This window comes from Sinohyriopsis cumingii, chromosome 1 (genome assembly GCF_028554795.1).
Source record: "Sinohyriopsis cumingii isolate HCF-2022 chromosome 1, ASM2855479v2, whole genome shotgun sequence".
Taxonomy (NCBI): domain Eukaryota; kingdom Metazoa; phylum Mollusca; class Bivalvia; order Unionida; family Unionidae; genus Sinohyriopsis; species Sinohyriopsis cumingii.
The window spans coordinates 144,140,976-144,167,173 of record NC_142961.1 but is presented as its reverse complement, the minus strand read 5'-3'; the positions used below and the strand labels follow the sequence as shown (position 1 = coordinate 144,167,173).

The 26,198-nt window shown below is 40.2% G+C and overlaps 1 protein-coding gene across 1 annotated transcript; it reads right to left on the bottom strand.

Annotated features, from left to right (window-relative positions):
• Window positions 1-792: 792 nt before the first annotated feature.
• Window positions 793-26,121, bottom strand: LOC149808073 (uncharacterized). The gene is made up of 4 exons (XM_089973320.1): window positions 26,017-26,121; window positions 5,569-5,890; window positions 4,671-5,091; window positions 793-4,279 (listed from the first exon to the last, which is right to left on the bottom strand). The coding sequence occupies exons 2-4, from the start codon at window positions 5,835-5,837 to the stop codon at window positions 4,121-4,123; spliced, it is 849 nt and encodes a 282-aa protein (XP_089829446.1). The 5' UTR covers window positions 5,838-5,890; window positions 26,017-26,121; the 3' UTR covers window positions 793-4,120.
• Between the last annotated feature and the right edge of the window lie 77 nt (window positions 26,122-26,198).

Sequence of the window (26,198 nt, the reverse complement as noted above, 5' to 3'; positions counted from 1 at the left end):
TACGCTGTCATGGTGAGATGTTGTATCCAAAAACAACCGGTAATATGGCCTCTCTTTGTTTTGTGATTTTTCCGGGGGTTTCATGCGAATCGTGAGAAGTTTGACATCCTATTCAACCTATTGACAAATTCTTTCCTTTGCTGAATAACTCTTTATATGAGCACTTTTTGTTTCCCTACTGAAGTGCATTATGTTGACGATAACACTTTTCTTTCCCCAGTGAAGTGCATTACTTTGAAGATAAAACTTGTTTCCCCAGTGCATTACGTTGAGATAAAACGTTTATTACCCAGCCCCCCCCCCCCGTGCATAACGTTGAAGATACAATTTTTGTTTTCCCAGTGAAGTGCATTACCTTGAGGATATACCTTTTGTTTCCCCAGTGAAGTTCATAACACTGAAAATAAAACGTTTGTTTCTCCAGCACTACGTTGAGGATAAAAGTTTTGTTTCCCCAGCGAAATGCATTACCGTGAAGATAAAAGTTTTGTTTCCTCAGTGAATTGCGTTACGTTTTATGATGGGAGTCGAATTTGGAAGGGCAACCTTTTGCAGTAACGAGGCAGCAAATTTTAAGCGCTTGCTTCCTGCGTGCACATCATTTCAAACTCATTCTTTTCTCTATCCAATATTAAAATATGTATCTTAATCATCGAACTCAGACAACGAACGCTAAAAGTCCGTGCAGAGAGAGAGAGAGAGAGAGAGAGAGAGAGAGAGAGAGAGAGAGAGAGAGAGAGAAAGAGAGAGAGAGAGAGAGGGATGGAGGGAGAAAGAAATAATAAAAACATGCACACTATATTATTTATTCACTCAGATCATAAAATATGTTGGAATATAAAGTTCAAGTACAAGGCGAATAATTAAGCATTCTTGTAACATCAGTTCAAACGAGGTCGAAATAATATGAGATGCAGTGACCTATTAAACATAAAGCTAAACCATGCATAATTCTGGTTCCGGTTTCTCTAAAATTATCAACATTTCTGCTTAGTTTGAGAGTTTAGGTCTTGAAAGAAGATCTTGCCATGACACTTCCGACCATATCAGACTAGAGCACGAACTGTGAATTGTACTCAGTACAGGATATGTAAACAAAATCGGAAGAACTTCTGTCAAACTTACACACAAGGATTCCATTATATTGTGTATCATTTACGTACCCCTATAAGTTGTAATGTCTCCAAAAGTTTCTTAGAATGACATATTCTAATGCAAGTTTGTGGATACTTTCGTTTTATGACCATTATTTAATCATTGAAATGCTCCGTTATACTTTTAATGCGGAATATATAAACTGCTCTGTACTAGCGATTTTGCATAAAACAGCAGATCTGACTCGCTTGTAGCGAAGTCGGTGGAGACCTTTTAGACTGAGATGGCTTACTTTGTATTGATGATAGGCAAAATCGATGAGCATAGATCCAATATTTTGCTTCATATTTTCTTCAAAAGTACATTAGGATAGCAAGAAATGTATGTTTCCCCCATTTGCTGCCTTCAAGATAGGGCCGAAACAAGTCCATGTAAATTTAGTATACTGTATGTACATAGTCTCGTGTTCGATACATGGGGAAGTAAGTGTAAAACCAGATATTGGCGTCCTTTGCTTAGATGTGACTCAAGCAGCTATTCCAATTTTAGTAGATCCTACTCCATATATTCCGTGTTTTGTTTACATCTAACTCAAGCTGTCCCGCTTTCTGTGTACATCTGTCTTAAGCTAATCCATTTGTGTGTACATCCGACTTAAGCTATTCCGTTTGTGTGTACATCTGACTCAAGATTTTCCGTTTTTGTGTACATCTGACTGAAGCTATTCCGTGTTTGCGTACATCCGACTTAAGCTATTCCGTTTGTGTATACATCTGACTCAAGATTTTCCGTTTTTGTGTACATCTGACTTCAGCTCTTCCTTGTGAACATCTGACTCAACCGATTCCGTTTTTGTGTGTGTAGATTTGGCTCAAGCTATTCCGTTGTTTGTCTGCATCCTCAATATTGAGTACAATTCACCGTTCATACACTTGTCTATTCGTCCATTGAGCCTGGAAGAATTCTAACAATTTTAACAAGAAAATAATAGACAAAACTATTGGTAGGAACTGCTGACTATGCGTACTTTTATATCATAATGTGCTTCCAAAGGCTTGATTGTCAGGGCCCATGGTGAGAAATTCTTAAGTATGCATGCAATAATGTAATTACACAATATGTACAGAAATGTTAAAAAACTGATTATTTTTGCTGTTCTTTTTAAAGTAAATAATACAAATAATTCGTACTTTTGCACGTAGCACAGACAACTCACAATATTCTCAACCAAAATTTTGGGAAATTTAAATAATATAAATATTTCCCTGACTTTCACTAAGCTGAAATCATAAAACCGTTAATAAATATGTGTATATTTGTAAAGAGCGTGAAACAGAGTTTGCTTTCTTATATATGTTGAAATACTTGTCAGTTTACATTAGAACTCACATACAAGAAAAAAAAAGCAATGATGGATACAGACTGCCAAACAATTGGTTAATAAAAGAGCATAAAGCCACACAAATAACAACACAATTGGTGCAGTAGAAAAAGAAAAAAAAAACATTTTAATGACTCACAGTACTAATGGTATTGAAAAATGGGAACCATTCTGGAAATCGGTGAACATAGAACAAAGTATATATGGGTTTGGCTGGCCAAGATTGGTAGATAAAGAAAGTTAGATTTTGGTACAAATAATCGTTTGAGAGCTTATCCTAGGGGGGCATCTATACTAGCAAATATGGGTTTGACCACGAGCACTCAGAAATTGAAAGTTATTGAAGTTTGAATATCATGGTGTTTACATAGGTTTACCATGAGAAATGAGTTAGTACCTTGAGTTCTTAAAGGATGAGTATGTAAATGATAAAGGTCGACAACTCTGAAAAGCAAACTAATCTTGATCCGAACTTTGTCATTATGATGACACAGCAATTCTTCGCTAACAGAGTTTATTTGCTTTGCCATGACGGTTGAGTGCTCGTAAAATTTAACTATTTACATTTTCCGTCAAACTATTTTCATGCAGAGGTTTCGTTTGTTTACATTTGTGAGGACTGACACAGGGATTATGTTTTTAAATCTGTCTGAGGAATTAAACGGGAATGATGCTTTTAAAGCGGTCTGATGTCAGCTGATGGTATGGGTGATAAGAGTAAGTTATATGGGACAAAAAATGTATTTGTAAGTGTCTTCATTAGTTTGGAGAATTCTAAAATATTGTAGATCATATCGTCTAGGTCTAGTATCAGCTGGTACGAGTGTCTAGGTCGAGTTTCAACTGGTATGAGTGTCCAAGTCTATTATCAACTGGTATTAGTGTCTAAGTGTAGTATCAGCTGGTATGAGTGTCTATGTCTAGTATCAACTGATATGAGTGTCCAAGTCTATTATCAACTGGTATTAGTGTTTAAGTGTAGTATCAGCTGATATGAGTGTCTAGGTCTAGCATCAGCTGGCATGAGTGTCCAAGTCTAGTATCAGCTGGTGTGAGTGTCTAGGTCCATTATCAACTGGTATTAGTGTCTAAGTGTAGTAACAGCTGATATGAGAGTCCAAGTCTAGTATCAACTGGTAGGAGTGTCCAAGTGTAGTATCGGCTGGTATGAGTGCCTAGATCTAGTATTTTCTACTTTGGTATGTTGGTATAGAACGCGCGATCATGTCGAAATGAAATGTACCGAGTTTTACATAAGCGGGCAAATTGAAAATCCATTTATCACATAAGATATTGTTGTTTTCCTGGAAAGACATTGTATTGCTGGCAATGAGGTGTTCAAGTATGTTGCTATGGAAACATGTAAATAAGATGAGGTAATATTTGTGTCATTTAAATAAACCCAAGCCAAAAATAAAATAATTCATAAACCCTTTCAAATATCTAACAAAGCAAACAAACAAAACAAAACAAACAAACTGGGAAATATCTGCGGTGATTTTTGTTCATCTGTCTGTAGATAAAGATTTCTCACAATTCTCTGTCCAAATTGTACATCTGTCTGATATGGTTGTTTTATATTCCTTGGACTATTCCATGGAGTTCAATATATACTGGGATTATTGTTTCTGTAGGGAATTAGAACTAGGTCCTTTGTCTGGATTGGATACTCGGAATAGGGAAGACATGATCTGGGCACTGGACTGCGGAATCCTTACAACAAACAGTCGGAACTCTTGCCAGCAGTGACTGTTTTTCGATTTCTTCTTTCAGAGCGCCTACTTGTATTTCTAACTGTTGGGACTAAAATAAACAGCGGATAATAAATATAAATTCTTCTATATTTGTTCAAAAGATGGTAATATAACTGATTTATTCAAAATCGAGTTCATAGTTTAGCAGCTTCAACACTCTGTAATTATACACAGAACAAAATTTTTAATCATAAACTTATCAGAATTTTGTTAACTTTGGTTTCTTTTCATGAACTTTAATCTTAATACTGTATAAATTTTGTACTGTGATTGATTTGATGGAATGTAAAGCATGGTCAAATAAGTAAAGAAGAAATTCTACCAAAATATTGTCGGATGAACTGTTCTGTGAAGTTGTAAAATACGCCAAAAATGGAATCATGAGGGAAACATATAATACACAAGTATTCAGGAATTTTTAAAAAAAACCTCTTCCTTACCTTGAGTTGTTCTCTTTCCAATCGGCGTTTCAGTTCTTCAATATCCAACAAACGAGCGTGCAGATTGCCCTTTTCCTGTCTTAACTCTGAGATTTGGATCACATTTCCACCAAGTTCCATTTTCAGGATCACCACCTTTTCTTCCAGATCCTTCTTCTGCGTGGCTAGTCGATCACGATCCTTTCTTATGGCTTTTAGCTCTGTGGACTTTTCCATAAGCTGCCTCAGGAAGGCATCTTTGTCTCTCACCCTGGAATGAAGCTTGCCATTCTCCTTCCTCAGACGTTTAATCATGGCCTCCTGCTCTCTACACACAGACTGAAAATTGTCGCATCGCTCTTGCATTTCTGTCGTCCCGGAAACGACGTTCCGGATCTGGTCACCGAGTTTGGTAGCCAGAGAAATATTCAAGTCTTGTTCTCTGAAATATTTACAAAATTACATACGTACCGTTTACAATATTTGAATTACATGTTACTTGTTTTTGTTGCTTTGTGTGTAAGTTTTCGTGTGATGCGTTTTTTTTCCCGGGGGATTAGAGGTTTACAGAAGTTATATATATATATATATATATATATATATATATATATATATATATATATATATATATATATATATATATATATATATATATATGGTAACGATCTAAAATGCAGTGAAAAATTCAGAAGTCTTCAAGAACTAGTTGGAGAGATGTGTGTTTAACATTTTCTACTTTCAACCACGGATCACGGGAGTGAATTCTGCTGAACATTTTGCTTTAAAAAAAAGTATTTTGGTTTGACCAGTTGTGACTTCAACGCTGCTTAAAACATTAGGGTTTTGATCTATCTTTCTAATCTGTGAAAATTTATTCTTGTCTTCCAAGTATTCGTAATTCAGGGAAGAAATTATATACCCGCTGTGATTACGTCTTTGCGCATCTTGTTCTTGAAGTTGCCTTATTTGTTCATCAATGTCCGCACGCTGTGCGTTTAACTTTTGAATGGTCTCCACGAGGTATTCTGTTTCCTGTTGTAGATTTCTGTAATCCAGTCTGTAGATTTCAGACTCTCCGTCACGATGACTGACATTTTGCTGCAGGCTATCGGTACCATTCTCCTGAACTCCTACCTGATTGTTCTCTCTTTCCACTTGCACTTGCTCAGAGACGTGAACTGTTGTCATCTGGCTTCACCTTCTGTGGAAAAAATCCACTATAGAAAGGCGTGACCAGAAACCTAAATAAAAAAGAACACATCACACTATTGAGAACTCAGGTGAATTGTAATGGAAAACAAAATGTGCGTATAGTGGAAACAAAATATAACAACTACTAAGACTTAAGTAGACCAAAGTTCACTAAACTTGCTTGTATTTTTCCTTGCGTTTTACATTAATGAACGCTGAGAAAAGATCTTATATGTCTCTAACTTCCTTATTTATATAAAGGTTTTGCTTCTCACGAAGAGAATTCCTTAAAACATTGTACTCATAAACAAAACAATGAACTCGTATTAAAAACACGAATCATGTCATACTACTTGCGTTCCTTGACAAAGTCGTCTTCCGCAAAACGATCCCAGTAAAAACAGCGTATATATCTGGACTCCACGAGTCCACTAGAAGCAGGGCATATTATCTAGACTCGACGGACCCAGAAAATCCATCATATATTACCGGTACTCCACGGGCCCAGTAAAGTGTGTGTGTGTGTGTGTGTGTGTGTGTGTGTGTGTGTGTGTGATTTGGATTTTTAACGTAGCTTTAACAATTTTTCAGTCATATCGCTATGATGTGTGCAGTGTGACAGTTTATAGTGATGTCTAGCACTGGGGCATCATGCCTCAGATATGTAGCATGATGTCCCACCCAGTAAAAGTATCCTGACACCAGGCCGACCAGTCCTAACACTAACCTCTTAATGCTGAGCGCCAAGCGATGCAGCTCTGAGTACCATTTTTGTAAGTTTTTGGTATGATTCGGCCGGGGATCGAACCCACGACCTCCCGCATCCGAGTCGGACGCTCTAGCCACTAGGCCACCGGAGCGGTTCGGGCCCAGTAGATACAGCATATATGACCAATGACTCCACTGCCCAGTAATTACAGCATATATTACCGGGACTCCACGGGCCCAGTAATTACAGCATATATTACCAGGACTCCTTTACAAAATCAGGATAGTATTACTCTGTAGGTCAAAGCGAATGAAGCATTCACACCAACAAACTCAAAGTTTAGGGAAGATACGGTATTTAAACGATAAAAGCATTCACACCAACAAACTCAAAGCTTAGGGAAGATACGGTATTTAAACGAGAAAAGCATTCACGCCAATAAACTCAAAGTTATGGGGATATACGGTATTTAAACGAATGAATAATTCACACCAATAAACTCAAAGTTTAGGGAAGATAAGGTATTTAAACGATAAAAGCATTCACACCAATAAAATTAAAGTTCATGGAAGATACGGTATTTAAATGATAAAAGCATTCACGCCAATAAACTCAAAGTTATGGGGATATACGGTATTTAAACGAATGAAGCATTCACACCAATAAACTCAAAGTTTAGGGAAGATACGGTATCTAAACGAATAAAGCCTTGATGTAGTTAATGTAGCATGTTTCACACAAATGTATATACAATTAAAGGACTATACAGTTTTACTCTGTGGATAAACACGAATAAAGCCTTGATAGATTGCGCTTCACACCAATATACACATATACAAGGGACGATATACGTTTTGAACCAATTCATTCTCAAAATCAATCGAGCTTTATCATAACAAAATAATATTTTCACGTTTATTAGGTCATGGCCAGATACTTTGAATCTGAAATACGATAAATTTTGGTTATATCCGGCCTTAACTGAAAGGCCAATTTCACAAGCCCGTAACTATTTAAAAATGTCCCCTAAGTAGTTAGTCGTCTAGATGAGTGCATGGCAGAGATGATACAAAGCAGGGAACCAGACTATTTCATGCATTTCATCCTGAGGGAAAAAAGTGTTGTTGTTGTAGGTTTTAACGCCATTTTTCAGCACAAGATAGGCTATACATGGCGGCCAATATAAATGGTAAAGGAAGCACCTGGGTAAACCACGGAAAGAAGCAGCGGGGGGGGGGGGGGCGAATCCGACATTTTGTCCAATCGTCATTTGGCTTAATTGATACCTTCTGCACTCAGCGGATCCTGTGTCGTCAGCGCCTGGTAAAAAAAAAGACGACGTCGTCGTCGGGGGATCGTCCAATCGTCATTTGGTTTAATTAACACCTTCTGCGCGTCGATCCCCAGCGTCGTCAGCGTCCGGTAAGCACATCGACGACCGCGTCGATGTCATTGCCCCCCCCCTGCTGCTATGATCTTACAAACAGAGTGATCACTAACTCCTCCTCTTGCAGATCAATTAGGTTATTTGACTGATCGGTAATTCTAAAATTAATTCTCGTTAAAAACCGATCATGGCATCGCATATAGACCGGATTAATTGGACTCTCAACGATTAAGAATCCCGGAGGGGCTGTTGGTGAAAATGAATAAAGGATATACCCCTGTTGAGCCTGATTTGATTGCTTGGTATCCACCTGGTAACTCCCTTCGATAGCATCACACACTAGATTGATCGCTATCACCGATGCGATATTTACGTTGTACGGGGCAATATGCCTACCATCATCTCCGTTATCGTGTCTGAGGATATGAGTTGATGGATTGAGAAAATCATTAAGAGACTTTCTTAGTTCTGGCGCGTTGTATCCTGGAAACCTAAAATCGGGTAAATCGGCTTCTGCGATATTATACTCGGTTAGGAATTTTTGTTTGTTATCATCGCTGCTATCGGATATTGTTTTAACGATTCGTTCATTGATATATTCCATGTCTGATATAAGTTGATTTAACACCTCAACGTGTTTTTGTGCTTTTGTTTCCCGTAGTTGTTCTAGTTGTAATTGGTAATAACGATTAATCTCGGCAAACGCATCAGTGATATCATTTAAACCAACTCTGGCCGCGTCGGACAATTTAGGAGTTTGCTTATACGGAAAATGCCATTGCATGTTATTCCTGTCTTGAAATACAAACCTGCTGGGTAATAACGCGCCTTTTATAATAGATAAATCAATTCGATAATTGGGATTAATCTCATGATACGATTGCTTGTCCGCGGCGATTTCATGAGGTGGATTCTTAGGCCATCCTAGTATGGTTCTTATTGAACTACCATAAATATCAACCATATACCCCGGTGTGCTTATTTCAATCGTCGACGATAACGTCGGTTCATGAACCGTAATAGCGATTTTTGATTCCTTTCCTGTGATCGATTTTATCCTGCGCTGAAATTCTTTATTGATTTGTTCTATTTGGTATGACCCAGTTGGTATTGTAACCTCATTCCAGTCTGGGGTCCCATCGGGCTTATTTGTCCATGCAAAAACCAGCGAGTTATTAGGTTGTTGTCCGTTAAATGCGTCCGCTCGGATATTAGGCCAACTGTGATATACTCGCAATTTTGCCAGCGCTATTTCCTTCACTGGAACCGGTGATGGGAAGTTCACACTGAATTCGGGTTTCGTTGACGTTATCGATATCATATTTGTTTGTACCGGAGTGGTATTCTCCGCGATCCGCTGAAGTAATTGAAACCCTTCGGGGTTCAGCGACATTATTATTATTCGTTGTTTTTAGTGTCTAATTTCAACAACCAGGTGGTTCCGGCTTCCAGTTGAAAATCCTCGATTTTTGACATCGCGGAGCTGTACAACTGGACCATCGTGGAGAATTCAACATCGGATATGAACAAATTATCAATCGATAACGAGATCAACCCGGATAATTTCGAGTACGCGTCGGATACTATTTGATGTTTTACTGTATACTCGTCGAGTTTTTTCTGAAAACACGATGATATCTTTTTAGTGATTGCGTTGGCGACTCCAGCAATTGTTGTCATCGCGGAGATAGCGATTGGAACAGCGATCGGGGCTATCGTGGTTACCGTGGATAAAATAACACCGGTACCAGCTACTATACCCGACACCGAGTACACGACCGCGTCGATGGTGGTTATTTTTCTGCAGTATTTTTTTATTTTTGCGCGGTATTGTTCGGAAAGCGTTTTCAAATTCGCGGAGAATTCTTTTGCGGTATCGAATCGATATTGATGTGACGTCGGTGATACCTCTGATTCAATTACCCTGGTGGTCATTTTTATTTTAAAAGAGCTAGTGTTTTTAATTAATTAGATTCGCTACAAATTCCACATACCATGTGATGTTTGCCCCGGCTAAATTTCCATCAACGGCATAAATTGTAAACTGTTCAGTTGCGTTCCTGTCTATAATTGTTGATATTGTATTGTTAAACCCGGATGAACTCGACGATAATATACTAAACTGCATCATTGAAACCAGTGTCAATCGATAAATGCCCTTAACAGTTGCGGTAATATTTACTGTATTCTGTGTAGGAGTCCAATCGAATGATCCATGCCGAATCGTGTATACTGTGTTGATGATGTCCTCATGAGGGGTTTTTATTTTTTCGAATTGCTCTGCTACTCTCGGTAGTCCGTCTTTAATCGCTTCAACATCAGTTCCGATTATTTCTATTCTCCGCCAATTCGCGTCCATATTATTCTTGTTCGCTGCAACATTAGTTTTGATTGTTTCTATTTCCCGTGTATTCTCGGTTATACTTTTTTTGTTCGCTGCAACATCAAGTTTGATTGTTCCTATTTCATATGTATGCACGTCTATACCTTTTTTGTTCGCTGCAACATCAGTTTTGATTATTCCTATTCCCCGCCAATACGCGTCTATATTCCCTTTGTTCGCTTCAACATCAGTTTTGATTGTTCCTATTTCCTGTGTATGCGCGTCTACACCCCTTTTGTTCGCTTCAATATCAGCTCTGATTGTCATTATGTCCTGTGTATGCGCGTCTACATTATTTATGATCGTTGTAACATCAGTTTTAATTGTTTCTATTTTCCGTTCATGCGAGTTTACACTATTTATGATCGTTACAACATTAGCGCCGATTATTCTTATTTCCCGTCCATGCGAGTCTACATTATTTATGATCGTTGCAACATTAGCGCCGATTATTCCTATTTCCCGTTCATGCACGTCTACACCATTTCTGTTCGTTGCAACATCAAGTTTGATCGTTTTTATTTCCTGTCCATACGCAGTGATATCATTTATAGTTATTGTAATCTCATCCGGTTTGACATTTTTTTTACCAAGGAATTTATCAACGGCGCTATCAACCCTGTTAAAATTTTTTCGTAACGTGTAAAATTGGCCCGACAGCGTTGTAAACTCCGAAATAGTATTTTTTATTGTTGCAAGATTCGGTTCGGTTACCGTCGGGGTCCCGAAAAAACTAGCGGTAGTGAGTTGTATATCGGTGACAGATTTTTTCACCTCGGTGACAGATTTTTTCACCTGCGCGTCAAGTTCGGTCACCGATTTATCCAACCTTATAAAACCGTCTTTGACTAATGTTACCGCCGATATATGTTCACCCGGTTTGAGTCGTCCGTCGCTGGTATACAGCGCGATAGTGTCCTCGGCGGCATCACGCCGTCGTGTTAAAACGTCATCCAGCGACACATTACTGGATTTCAATTTACCCTGGCGGTCTTGAAATACAACTATTTCACCTGGGTCAACACTTGTTAAATTCAACGTATCAGCGATTTCATCCTCGATTAGTTTTTTTATGTCATCGGTGGCGGGCGTTTCCGTGGACTCTTTCAGCGCCGAAACCGGTCGTCCCCAGATATCAATCATCGTTATTGTAAAAAAAACAGCGTTTCTAATTAACCCGCCGGGCCTCTACGACCCCACTAGTGTATTCGTTTACAACCACATGAGGTGGTTTCCGCGATGATGAAATGGCCGCGAGTACGTTCAATACCTCACGGCCGCATATCGGTGGGTCACTTAATCACTGTGTTCGCAGCGTGGAATAAAAAACCCGGGCTGAACACGCCCGGGCTGAACACGCCCGGATATACCGCATGAACTCTTTCGGCGGGGCCAACCCGTATGAATCAAAATAGACGATCGCACGCGGATCAATCGCGTATGCAACCCAATGAGTTCCCGCTCCGGAGGACCCATCGAGGTTAATTATGCCGGTTTCAATATTCCTTGGTGCCGCCGGTAATTGATCCCTCATAAAAACACCTCTGAAGTTTTTATCGCTAACGCGTTTGCGGCGTCTATTAAATCAAAATTAGACATGGGGGTCATTGACCCCCGGGTCAATAAACGGCTCCCGGTAGTCTTAGACCCTTTCCCGAGTACCATGAATACGGGGTTCCCGGTAGTCTTAGACCCTTTCCGGCTACGGGTCGTTTTTTTTTATAGCCTTTCCCGGTCGCCTTCTTCAATGCCATCCCCGCCGCGGTACCAACGGCTCCTAACGCCGCCGCCTTAGCCACTGCTGGTGCGGCCGCGGCAATCAACGCTGAAATCGCAGCTAACAGCGGAAATATCCCACCGGTCTTTTCCATGTCTTTGATCGCTGCGGCCGAGAAATCTATTTGAACACCCTTTTTATTCTTCATCGCATTATTGAAATGTTTTATTTGACGCGCCGTCAACGATATCTTATGATTACCACCTGCCATCTGTGACGGCTTCAGCGTTATTGTGGTCCCGCATTGTTTAGCCGACTTTGATCGTAATTTCTTGACTTGACCATCAGTCAACTCTACACTGACGACACTATACGACATTTTATTGTAAACGCGTTTGTGCTTTCAATTACATGTTTTCCACTGGTGCATCAACGATTCTCATTCGTCCGCCAACACCTTCCAACAGCATTGATTTATCGCTGAGAATGACAGCAACCGCTCTATAATTGGCACCAGCCGGGGCTATACGAGCTCTAAAGTGTATATCAACGACGGATTGTCTCGTTAAATCAAGATGCTCCAACGAAAAATAATAAATCGGATACAGTTTTTTAAAATCAAGTTGTGATATTTGCAAACCAGTGTCGACGTTTTGATCACGACCCATATATGAAAGCAATCGATGGTACACACGTGCGACATGGTTGTCGCCGTAATTAAGCTGTATATCCTCGGATGGTTCCTGTTGTCCGTTTATTCTCAGCGAAACATCCCTGACTCCTAATTGATCAAATATCATATGGCTGCGTTCTTGATTACCCAATCGTTCCCTATTCTGTAGCGCTATGAATATATGACGCGGGGCTGAAACACCCTGTTTTGACGCCAAGTGCCATGTAAACGTATCGGCGACGTTATCCTCTTTAGCATCAGTTGTTACCGCTAGCCAACTCAACAACGATTTTCCCCCCTGTTCCATAAATGCTAACAATCGTGCTTCCGTGGTAACTGATGGAGTCAGCACCGGCATCCACAATGCCATTTTAGTTAAAATGACTTTACCGGCAGCGACGCCAGCAGCACGCCATATTGCATTGTTATCATCGCCCCTTCGCGTTAGCGCGATTGTATGCTTAGCCCCATAGATGACTTTTCTAACATTTCTGCAGAATCCAAATATGTGATGGAGTGGAATCGCGCATGAAAACTGTCGGCGTGGTCTTTGCAACATTGTTACTCGTGCTGCGAATCCCATATTGTAATTATCGTTAAGACTTTTTATAATATTGAAATTAGCGCCTGGTCTTGCTCTGCGATCTGGATTGGCTGCTTCAGCTTGATCAGCAATTGCGGTATCTCTTTCTACCAGCACGTTAACGTACTGAAAATGGTCAGCGTTATCGGCGGAGTCCTTCGCAAACATCATAGATGGGCCCGCCGATCTTGTATAATCGTCCGAATATCTCGCTAACCCAATTATCGTCGTTGCAACATCAACCTCGCGTTCTATTGACTCAATTTCTCGCCCGTCAATAAGATATCTGGCGCTCTCAAATAACGCCATGATACCGTTGTTGACGAAACCAACTCGAACATGATTGTCATTTGCGTATGGTGCATTATCGGCGGCATTTGTCACGAGTTCTCCCTCAATTTCGATAAACGCTTCACACGGCAGAAAATATTTACTGGTATCTTGGACTTGAAGTTCAATTCGCGATCGTAGGTCGGGTTGCGCTGCATAATAAGAATAATATTGATAATCACGGACAGAATCATCCCTGCGCACTGGGGCGTCCATATCAAACGCGGGGTCAGCGGTTCGCGCAAACATTTCTATTATTATTCATGTCGGTGTTTTCAATTGCGATTTTTTCGTCGTAAATTCTTTGAACTCTGTTTAAGACCACTCCCCCGCTATTGCGTTCATGGGCGCGTTGGTGGATGACTGAGTCGCCAACGACTCTAATTTTTCTTCCACGGCGTTATTTATTACTTTACTGACATTTGCAGGCATCACCGTCGTTGATGGCATCACCGGTGGTTTCTGTTTTTTTCTCCTCACCAACGACATTAGTTTGTCCCGCGCGGCTGAAAGCGCCTTTCCGGCAACATCCCCAATAGCACTAATACCCTTATCACGAATAACATCAATAGCCTTCATTCCTAATTGTTTGGCTAACGGCGCTACTTTTGGAGCCGTTCTTGTAAATAACCCCGCAATGGTGCTACCGAGACCATCTCCATAGTACGCGCGGTAAACAGGCAATCGCGAGTTTACCACGTAGACGAGTACTGGTTTATCGTGGTTGTAGTGTATGATCATCTTTATTATAAAAACACCGGTTTTTCAATTAGTGATTGTGATCACCAGTGATTGATCACCCCCTTCCCACCGCCGTGTGGAAAACCGGAATAAATTTTATCAAAATTTCCTTGGGTTTTTACCCTCGATAAAAATCCGGTTTTTTCCGGTTTTTTCTTGATTTTTGGTCATTTTTTGTTGCCTATAGTCGTTTTTTATTCGATTTTTCAGCAAAAACATCGATTTTCTCTAAATGATTTCCTGGGGATTTTGCCCTCAAAAAACGGTCAAAAAATGGCAAAAAACGGTCAAAAAATGGCTAAAAACAGTCAAAAAACGACCAAAAACGGTCAAAATTGACGCGGATTTACAATATTATATAATTTTGCAAACGGTTGACGTCAGTTTTGCAAAACAAAATCGATCATCAGTATGGAGGAAATGTCATAATTCCTATAAGAAATTAATACTGACATTTCCTCCATTACCACTGTCATGTGGAAAACCGGAATAAATTTTATCAAAATTTCCTTGGGTTTTTACCCTCGATAAAAATCCGGTTTTTTTCCGGTTTTTTCTTGATTTTTGGTCGTTTTTTGTTGCCTATAGTCGTTTTTTTCGATTTTTTCAGCAAAAACATCGATTTTCTCTAAATGATTTCGTGAGGTTTTTGCCCTCAAAAAATTGTCAAAAACGACCAAAAACGACAAAAAAACGGTCAAAAAATTAACAAAAACGGTCAAAAAACAACAATTTTAATCGTCCACTAACTCGTCTATGAGCGTTCGATACGCACTAACGTCCATGATACCGCCCGTAAATAACCGCTTGCAAATATCAGCGGCCTCATTGATTATTTCCGGAGAGTTATTTCCGGCTCGTTTTCCTCCGATTAGTACCTCTAGCCGTGATATATCACTGAGAACACTATTAGGACAAGCGTTTTCAACTAGACCACTACCACTTGGATACCCCTCTCCGCTTGTTTTTTTAGAACCAGCTTTTTTTTGACGTTTTTCTTTTCGCTGTTCTTGTTGTTGTCGTATATCATAATCATCAATTCCTTTTTTAAATTCTTTATATCCCAATTCTTTTGTATCCAAGCGATCAATCTCTTTATTCGTTTTATACAACTAATTAACCCAGTCATCTCGTTTTATATTACTGTTTTTATACTCGTCTTTTAAAAAGTTTTTTCTTGAATGATAGCTTTGAGCGGCAGAATTACCAAAAACCCTATACTCGTCGGATTTCAGTAATTGAGGTCGTTTTATTTGTGCTATAGCCTTTTCAGTGAGTTTATCCATAAAGGAAACCCCTCTTTGAGTGGAAATTTTTTGAAGTTCACCAACATCACCCTGTTCAGAATCATCAATATCAGCTAATCGTTCATACTCTCGTTGGGTTTTTATATCACTGGAAAGTTGTTTTATCCGTTGCTGTGTTTGTTCTGTCTCTGCTGCTATCTTTTCAAGTACAGGAAAAAGAGGCGCCTCTTTCCGTTCGCCTTCCTTAGGAATATCTCCATATATTGCCCGTTCTGATGCCGCCGTAACATCTTTGGTCGCTTTAGTTACCGGGGCAAAGAGTTGTTCGCTTCCAACAGCAAAATCAGTTTGCATTTGCTGCCGTGTTTGAAGTTGTTCTCGGACCCTGTCTCGTAACGGTATGAACTTTTTAAGCGCCGCTAGCCGCTCTCTGGCTAGCCGAGTAGTAAGTGATTCGCCTACCATTATTGCAATTGCGAAGCAATTTCTAATTTCCCGCCGAGTGTGCCATCGGGGGCTCCGTCTATAATCCTTCTAATGTTTTTGATCTTGCTAGAAATCTCCCGGCGTCGTTCATAAACACGTCCGAGTTTTTTTCGTATTATTTCAACGGCAGTAAATAGTCCAATGAATGCATTTGCGTCATTGTGGTACAGGTTCTCATTAATCGTATGTTGTAATCGTTTTATAAAAAAGTACTCGCGGGCCAGGGTGAAACGCCCCCGTTTCGATTGTTCGTTAATAATCTCATAATCGGATAATATTTTTTCACTGTCGAGACCATCAGATAATTCAATTCCTTGATTTTTTAATTTTGAAATCTCGGCTAATATATTATTGATGTCTTCGATATTCATTATTCTTATAAAACATCTTGTTTTTAAATAAAAAAAAATGAAACCCCGCGTATCAATCCCGAGGTGTTTAATAATTCGTTTTCTTCCGGAACAGACAATAACGTTTCACACTGTCATGGCGACTTCGTCAGCGCCATGGGCGCCGGTGGCCTTATTTATATATGAAAATCGAATTCTGTGGCTCGTCTTTTTTGAGATCGCTGTTTTAGTTATATTCTCTGCAACATCTCGAACTGAGGCTCTACAAATATCGAAATATTTTCCTGCCTCATTCATCGACTGAAATATTTTTTCCTCGTGCGTTGACGTATCAAACGATTTGACGCCCCTTGCTTGCTTTGAAAACTTGCCAGTTTGGCCTTTTTTATTGTTTTCACTCTGAGAGATGGCTTGCAGGTTTGTAAGAGAATTATCAGTCTTATTATTATTAATATGATCAATAACGAGACCGTCGTTGATCAGTCCGTTAAATGCTTCAAATACCACCCTGTGAACAAGATAAATTTTCCCCCCGGCACCAAATATCAAATACCCGTGATTATTTACGGTGCCAACCGGTTTCTTCAGTCTACAATTTCTAACAACACCGTCGCGAGATGCCTCGTAATTAACGAGCACAGGATGCGGCTGAAATTCTTGGTCCATTTGTATAATAATACTACTTGTCTAATTCATTATTTGGTTTAATTATAAACCTTTCAACGTAGTCTTGGGGGGTTTTAATGACGAAGTCAGCGGTGGGGTCAATGACGGCGTTTTTTATTCGTTTGTCATAATAGCGTTTTAACTCTCTGTATCGCTTTCCGCCACAATTAATACACAACTGCGATTTTCCTCTTACACCAACGTGGCAAACCAAGCACGGGAGGGGGCCAAGAGAACCATTACGAACGCTTTGTAAATGATACCAGCAGAATTCACCTCTACATGATTTATTGCACGGGGTTGTCGACCCAATCATCAACCATTTGCATTTATTCATTATACTATATTCTTTTATTTAAATACTTGTTTTAATTATATGGATGAGTTCGAGAGATTAGCAGCAATTAAGCCCTGGAAAAATATTAGGTTTAATCTCGATAGAGTCCTCAAGGACGTACCAAAAGCGTTAATAAACGATAAAACCCTGTTAAATAAAATACGCGATTGTATCGATGAATTCAAGCGTGATGGTACATCTCATAGTTGGTCAACATTTCGAATTGATGGCGTTGTTGATGCTACCATGAACGACAACCGCGCAGCAACGATAATATCACAACTTGACGGTAAAAAGTATTTCTTCAGAGTAAAATTCATTGTCCGGGTGGAATCAGGTGATTGGATCATACGTGATAAATTTGAACCAGTTCTCAGCGACAAGAAAACAGTCATTGTCAGCCGCGACTCCAAGCCGGGGTTGTTAACCGGAATTGACAAACCATACTATGAACGAGCGTATCCTGAAACAGCAGTTGTTTATGGAATATACCCGCTAAATAAGAAACCTGATATCCGAAAACTGAAACCAATGAAACAGTCAACTGGGATAAATTGTGTAGCAGAACGAATAATAGAGCATTTTACAAATGCATGTCGAGGAAACAAATTGACTGATTTACGACGTAGCAAAATCAACCAGTGGGAACTAACCGTAAAAGAGCGTGGAGCAACCATCAGCGACATAGCGAGATTAGAAACATCGTTGAGATTTCCAATAACCGTTACAACGATAACCGGTGAAGTATTATACGAATCGAAGTATAAATCAAATGGGGCCCCAATCAAAATTATTGATCATAACGAACACGCATGGACGCCCGCGATCACAATATTTCCACGGGATAGAACAGTAAAGTATATACCCGAAGAATTCTCCAAGGATGGTTTTCTCGCGGAGAGGAAACTATTTGATGCTATTGCCTACTTGTGTAAAAACGACCCTGTATCAGTGTGGTTACTTCGCAGCGCTGAAAACGATGCAAATACCTTTGATCAGTTTGTAAGACCAAACGGTGAATTATATCGCACTGAAGCATTTCACAACAGGATGAAAAAAAACCGCCATAGAATTTGAGGAGCATGATGAACAACTGCTAACAAATTGTTTTACGATTCCATCGGTTGTAGCTCATGTTGCAGCAAGGAAAAATGCGTGGAGACCAACGCGCAAGGAATTTCTGCCGGATGTACAATCCAGTTGTTTGGAATACTATCACGGTGGACTATGGAACACTGAATACAACCGCGACGCTATGATCTCGGTTGATATGGTTGCCTGTTATCCAGCGAGTTTTCTCGGGTATGGATCCGCCGCTGAGTATTTCAAACGATTTGGACACCCCAGACATGAAATGACTCGTGTTGCTATTAATGGACCACTGCCTGATTTTGATTTAACCGGATTAGCTCGCATAGTATCATTTGAATTCGCAGCAGGACTTCATCGCTGTTGCTATATTTGGATCGGTAGACACATGGCTGAAAAGAAGTGGCTGCCAGTAGCGCTGCTACGGTATATGATTGATTGTAAAATGCTAGTTTCGTTGATTGTCAGTGACGCGATTATATCATACCGGGCGCAGACTGAAGTCTGGTTACCAGAACCGGAGCGTCTAGATAGCATAATTGACGAATCCAGAAAACACATCGATGCCGACGAGGAATATTTCATCGAATGGTCCAGGAAAATATTCAACCAACGAAACCGCGAGGCAAAAGATCTCGGTAGAAGAATAATTGGTAAGTTCACACAAGGTGGAAAAAACCACGACTACAAACGATATTGCTCACGGCTGATTATAGATGACGCAGAATATGATTTCGTAATCAAGGACGCAGTGGCAAAAAATAGATACGTGAACTGTGAAGCAGCTTTCTTGTCCAATGGAACAAGGTTGGGTACAGTTGTTACCTACAGCGATGGAGACAGCCCGGCATACCCGCATTTGAGGGCGTCTATGCTGGGTTACGCCGCTATCAATTTATTCTCGATGATAAATAGATTCCCCGACACCGCGGTTAGAGTAGCCGTTGATTCGTTTTATGTTGACGTAGCGTATAAGGAAAACGTAGCCGGGTTTACTAGTCCGGACGAGAGTTGGGGTACATGGAGAATTAAAAATGAAATACGACGCGATTATTCACCATCAGCAGATGTCACCGTTGAGAACAATTACTTACGCGGTGATAAATTGTCAGAGTGGTCCAATGCACCACCGTGTTCTGATCCAATTTGTAGACATAAAACAGTTTATTTAAGCGGCTGTGGCGGGTCAGGAAAGACGACTCGGGCAATTGAATTATTTCGAACGCGGGCAAGTATAATCGTGCTTACACCGACCCATAGACTAGCGCGAGAGATAAAACAACGAAATGTTGACGCCGTTACTTATCACAGCTTTTTTCGATACAGCGGCGGTGAGTGGACTCCTGATCGAATGGGCGAAAAATTTATTCCTGAGGTTATCATCTGGGATGAGATATGTACTGTTTCGTTAGATGTTTTACAAATGTTTCTTGAGTGGTTGCTGCGCGCGAATACAGCGGTGATAATGTGTGGCGACCATGGCCAACCACCACCATTTGTCGGCGAGGGTCCACATGATTGGTTAAAGGGTTTTGTGGACTATTATGAAGAAACCGATACTGATTACCGGGCACTTGATGAACAACTGCGCGAGGTTAAAAAATTAATCAGATTGCAGCCGGATAAAATTCAATGTGAAATAATCCGCGAGGTGATTCCGGAAACGCCGTTAAATGAATTCTGGGAAACATGGAGACCAAACGATTTGATTGTAGCGAGTAGAAAGATAGTCAGGGACACACTTCAGCGGAAGTTGTTTACGTTGCATAAGGAAAAGTTTCCAACGCGTCCAGTGCCGTTATGTTATAGACCCGCGGATACACGGCGGCAGAACATTGAAGTTGAGATTCCAGGCCGGACAGAAAAACAAATTCTCGTGCTGAATGATATTGTGCTCGTTGATATCAGCGTCGTCGAGGACGCGCTACGTGCTGATAAATCCCCGTGGACGCTAGGATACGCAACAACAATACATTCCTCGCAGGGACTAACCATCACGGACACAATTGTTTGGATAGTTGATAATCGCATCGAATGGTCGAATCTAGTCTATCTTGCAGTGTCCCGAGTACGGAGGATAAATCAGCTTCGAAGAATTGTTGTTGACGGAGTCAGTGACGGAGTCACCATCGATGCAAGCGTCATTGATAGAAAACTCTCGGGTTACCGCCAACAGGATAAAAAAAAACAGCGGCGTTTTGATATTGATGCCGAATTAATAATTGCGTTACGACAACAACAGAATAATCACTGCGCGAGTTGTAATTGTGTAATGCGCTGGCGCTATTCGGATAAAGACGCTCGCCAATTTACCGTGGACAGGATCGATAACAGTCTCGGTCATGTCAAAAACAATGTGAGGTTGACCTGTCTTGAGTGTAATAGACGCAACGGCGCTAGTTAAGACCACGCGGGGGCAATTGAGTATCGTCAGGTATCACTTGTAGTTGCTCGCGTGTAAACCCCCGCTGTGGGGCAGTTGAATCCAGTCTATAGATCGGTGGTCTACCAGTTGATCGTGTTATCGTTGATATGTTATGTGTGGTAACACTCCAAATAGGATCAGTAGCTCTTTTTTTACCGCCTTCAAGCTCTCCTGGTTCATACAGATATCTCACGGTAACATCGCCGAGAATCGGCTTGGAAACGCTATCTAGTTTTGATCCTCTGGGTATATACTCGTATTTAATCGCGTCGCTGGGCTTCATGTTGATTGCTCGGGTAATCTCGTTATTTAACGCTGCAATTACACCTGGCAACCTTTTGACTCATTCACGAGATCGTTTTTCTTGGATGAATTCCTTCGCGTATTGATATCCAAATAACCGTTCAGCAAGAGTCCGATTGAATCGTTCAACAATTGCCTGATCACGATGTAGCGCAGTATGACCTCGTCGTACCGCGACGCTATGATGTTTCAGCGTTGATAAAACAGCGCCGCGAAATTCACTACCAGGATCAACTTGTAATAGATTTGGCCAGCGCAGAGGACCTCTTCGATAAATTCTCTCAAACGCAGCGGCTACTTCAGTTGCTGACTTTGTTTTTAACGGCTCCGCTTGTTTGTATCGACTTGCAACATCAACTACAGTTAGCGCGTATTTGTAACCGTTGCCATGCGGCAGAAATAGTATATCAGCCTGATGAACTTCATTAGGTACGCTGACATCAAAGCGCGAGAAGTTGATTTGTTTAGGCGGTGGTAGATAGATTTGCCATATAGCCTGTTTGGATAACCAATTAGCCGCAGTGGCCTTTGTTACCTTTGCAGCGCTTGCAAGCTTACCAATTGCGGCCTTCCCCTTCCAGTATCCTCTCGGAGAATAATAGATGGATTCCATATTGTTATTATAAACGCTAGCGTTTTCAATTACCAGCGCGAGAAGCTCCGCTTCCAATCATTAATTTACCTTTCATGGCCGATTTTACCAACCATGAGGCCAATTTTTCCTTGAAGGATTTATCAGGAATAGCATTTAGCGCGTGAATTAATTTTACGTCCGCGATATGACGCTGTTGCAGATCGCTACTTTTGTAAGCAACATCATGAACATGACACGCCTTATCGATAGCGTTTATTGGATACTCACCGGGTTTGGGCTGATTTTGATCATCGAGTCTGATATCTAATCGCGTTCCGGGTCCACAGTAGCTATATCCTGGGAGGTGTTTTTCTCCTGGATACTTTGCCCACGGGGGTCCGGGGAGTTTTGATAACTTGGCTGCAATATCACCTCCTCGCTTTTTTTTAAAACATCCCCGGGTTTAATAGAAATAAATCTAAATTTCTTTGTACCGCATTGTACACACTTGCCAGTAAGCGCCGATCTGTTATTTCTTGTTGTAACGGTTGTCATATCATTTGTGCCAGTACGTACTCTACACTTCACACAATATAGATCCATAATTTATGTATAGAGACATGAATATAATTGACTTTTCAGCGACTAAAACAAGAGAACCAGTTAAGCATGTTGCAGCGCTACCAAACTCGATCCGGATGATTATCATCGGACCATCTGGATCCGGCAAGACGCAATTGTTACTCAATTTAATAATGAGATGGATGAAGTGGGATAAGTTGTATTTGGTTGCTCCTAGCGTAGATGATCAACGATGCTACGAGGTGTTGAAAGATTTCAACGAGAATGCATCAGCGATCGCTAAAAAAAATGTCATCGAGTTTATTACAGATATCAATGATGCACCGGGTATCGATGATATTGATGGCGACGTTAACAATTAAGTCGTGTACGATGATGTTATGTTAGACAATCAAAAAAACCCAGCTAGGATATTTTCCAGAGGCAGGCATAAAAACACTGACGTGATATATGTCACTCAACGATACACTCAGATTCCAAAAGTAATCAGAGACAACTGTAATATTCTTGCTGTATTCAACGGCGTTGATACACACACGCTACGAAATATTTGGCAGACATGGTGCGGCGGTGACATGGACTTTAATGTTTTTCGAAACTTTTTTAGTCATGCTCAGTCGACCCCACATGGATTTGTAACGATAAATTTACATGACCCTCGGACACGATATCGTATCGGACTTGACCAAATATTCGGTTAAATTGCAAGTAGCCACTTAGCAGCAGGGGGGGCGATGACATCGACGCGGTCGTCGCTGTGTTTACCGGACGCTGACGACGCTAGGATCGGCGCGCAGAAGGTATTAATTAAACCAAATGACGATTGGACGATCCCCCGACGACGACGTCGTCTTTTTTTTTACCGGGCGCTGACGACACCGGATCCGCTGAGTGCAGAAGGTATCAATTAAGCCAAATGACGATTGGACAAAATGTCGGATTCGCCCCCCCTGCTGCTAAAGAACCACCGGCTCACGAGAAGCTACTCGTAAGCTTTCTCATATACCCAAATTGGCTGAACTCAAGACTCGAACCCACGCAAGGGTGATCCGTAATGGTTAGCTCTTTAGACCACCCGGCCACTCGGGGCCCCCATATATATATAATGGTCACGGTTAAGTCCTTTTGACCAAAATATCCCGTGATATGGTTTCTCTCTTGATGGCTATGTTCTAGTGAGATTTCCTCCATGATTTTTGGGAGTTTCCAGCATATCTAGATAATTGATATATGTTTTTATATGTATATGAACATGCCGTACATACTCATTTATAAGGTGGATCAAACTGAAAACAGCAGAGGCCCAGATGTACAGCTTCATAATGCGCCGGCAGATCATGGTGTATGATGTTTATTCAGCTGATCAGTCCTAAAGGACTGCAAATACCCAACTCTGGGCAAGTGGGGATCTGACTTAAAAGTGACTACGGTATTTACACTAGCGTACAAACTTGAAAGTCACCTTTTCAGGAAAGACATTTGTCATGAATTGTATACATTTAAACTTAAGACTTCGATACGATCAGTAACTTATTCTATTCTAGACTTTAATTGATCGCGGATTAACATTATTACACAGGTCAAACTGTTCTTCATACCAGACTATTTTCCAAATGGACGGAAATATCAGGAGTTTGTGTAAACATATGTTTACAGTGACGTGAATAAAAAAATGATCACATTTAATTTCAGTCAAATTCTGTTCAACAATCAGGGACGTAGACAGCGATCACGGGCCCTGGGGTAAGAAACACCCGGGTCTCTCCTAGTTCTTGTTCAAACAAAATGTTTCCGTTATAAAATTAAAACGTGTTGTTCGGCCCGGGTAACCTTACGAGCCCAGGCCTTGGGTATATATCCCCCGGTTGATAATTATTTCAAATGTCTTTCAATATTCAGAAACGGTGGAAACATTTGACAGCCGATCAGCATGATATGTAAACATGTTAAAAGAGTTTTATGTCAACACGACAGCGGACCAGCATGATATGTTAACATTTTAAAAGATTGTTATGTCAACACGACAGCGGACCAGCATGATATGTTAACATTTTAAAAGATTGTTATGTCAACACGTTTGCTGTTAAATGCATAAATCTCATCCAAAATTATATTGGAGAAATCGTTGATTTTCATAAGTAACTTGGTTATATCAGTGGCGGATTGGCGTCATTTTGTACAAAGAAGTGGATAGAGGTTTATTTAGTAGTCTCTCTCCAATGTTGTCAGATTCTTGCTTAGAGCGCCTCCTTTATATAATAAGTTGAAAATGGACAACGTTGCCATGCAGCGTAGGGCGGGTCAAGAGCGTCACGACATGAACGGCATATTGACATTATGTTCTTATATGTACGACACTGTAGCATAACAGGTATCACCGTACCAATTGTTTTTTCAGAGACCTCAATGCTGATGTTTTATGAAATAAATATACTTTCTATCCTACCTCAGCATGCATGTCATAAAATATGTTCCTACACCTTAAGATCCGCCCACCTGGGGTTATGCAATTGGTACCGTTATACCAACACAAGCATTTACAACCAAGTGACAATAGTGTAGGCAATGTTTAAAAGCCTGTACAAAGTAAAAACCTGATATGAAAGCGGAAGTATTTATCAGGTGCAAACAAGTCAGTAGATCGCGTCTGTATGCCAACAGGTATCCATAGTTCCACTCGTTCGATCACTTCCTAGTAAACATACATTTCATTCTTTGAGAAATTCGTTACGTCTACTCATACCATACAGAATATACACTAGATACCTAAGTTAATGCAGGGTGCGTTATTTATAACAAATACCATATCTATTTCATTTTATTTTTATTGATCTATTTGATCGAATCGACAACAACAGCAAAAGCGTCACATTCTTATCAGTACGTTTTAACAACAAAAACAAAACATAATAAAACGAGAATATTAAGGAAATAATACGGGCGAAATAATAACACGAGTGGATTAAGGAAATAATACAGACGCAATAATAATACGAATGTATTATGACATAATAATAACACGACTGTATCAAGGACATAAAAGGACACCATATGAATCTCAAATGCTGAAATGTCGATATCATTATGAGTTTTCAAACACATGAAGCTACTGTACTATGAAAATAATGCGATATATTGCCTGAAAGGTTTGTACATTTTTCCACTTTACCCATAATACAGTGTACACTTCACTCTTCCGACTGAACAGGACCGTCACTGTTTAAAAAAAGCTCAGTAAGCAACTGAAAAAAGGAAAGATATAATTTTCTAGCGAAATTATCTCAAGTCATATCAACCCATATGCTCGATAGTTGTCTGTGTAAAATATCATATATCACAAAAACAATTCAAATTCAAATACAGTTACTATCATATAAATACTAAACAAAGGGTTTATATGATTGTTTCTTCATACACGTCGTATGCTAGTGAGATTTTTCAAAACAAATAAAAGTTCTGTCTAGCGACTTCAAAGAAATATCTTGTATCTACACTCATTACAACATTAAAATTCTGTAAGGACCTCGTCAATGACTACTCCTGAAATCAAAGTTAATTAAATTAAGAAATCTCAGAAAGTCTAACTCAATCTACCTGTACAGATGTATTCCTATGTCCAAGCTGACAGCGCTAAGGCTTAAACCAAAGGAAGTGAATTTAACAGGTCTTAAATCGGTATATTTATTAAACCAGCTTGACGCTATTTACTGAAACAAATTTGCATGTTAAAGGCGCCGGCGGAGACCGGATTCGAGCTGATATATATATATATATAT

Coding starts and splice junctions, on each gene's coding strand:
- LOC149808073 (XM_089973320.1), bottom strand. CDS start 5,837: ATGACAACAGTTCACGTCTCTGAGCAAGTGCAAGTGGAAAGAGAGAAC. Junction 5,092..5,568: donor CAAAGACGTAATCACAGCGG/GTATATAATTTC, acceptor TAAATATTTCAG/AGAACAAGACTTGAATATTT. Junction 4,280..4,670: donor TGGAAAGAGAACAACTCAAG/GTAAGGAAGAGG, acceptor TGTTTATTTTAG/TCCCAACAGTTAGAAATACA.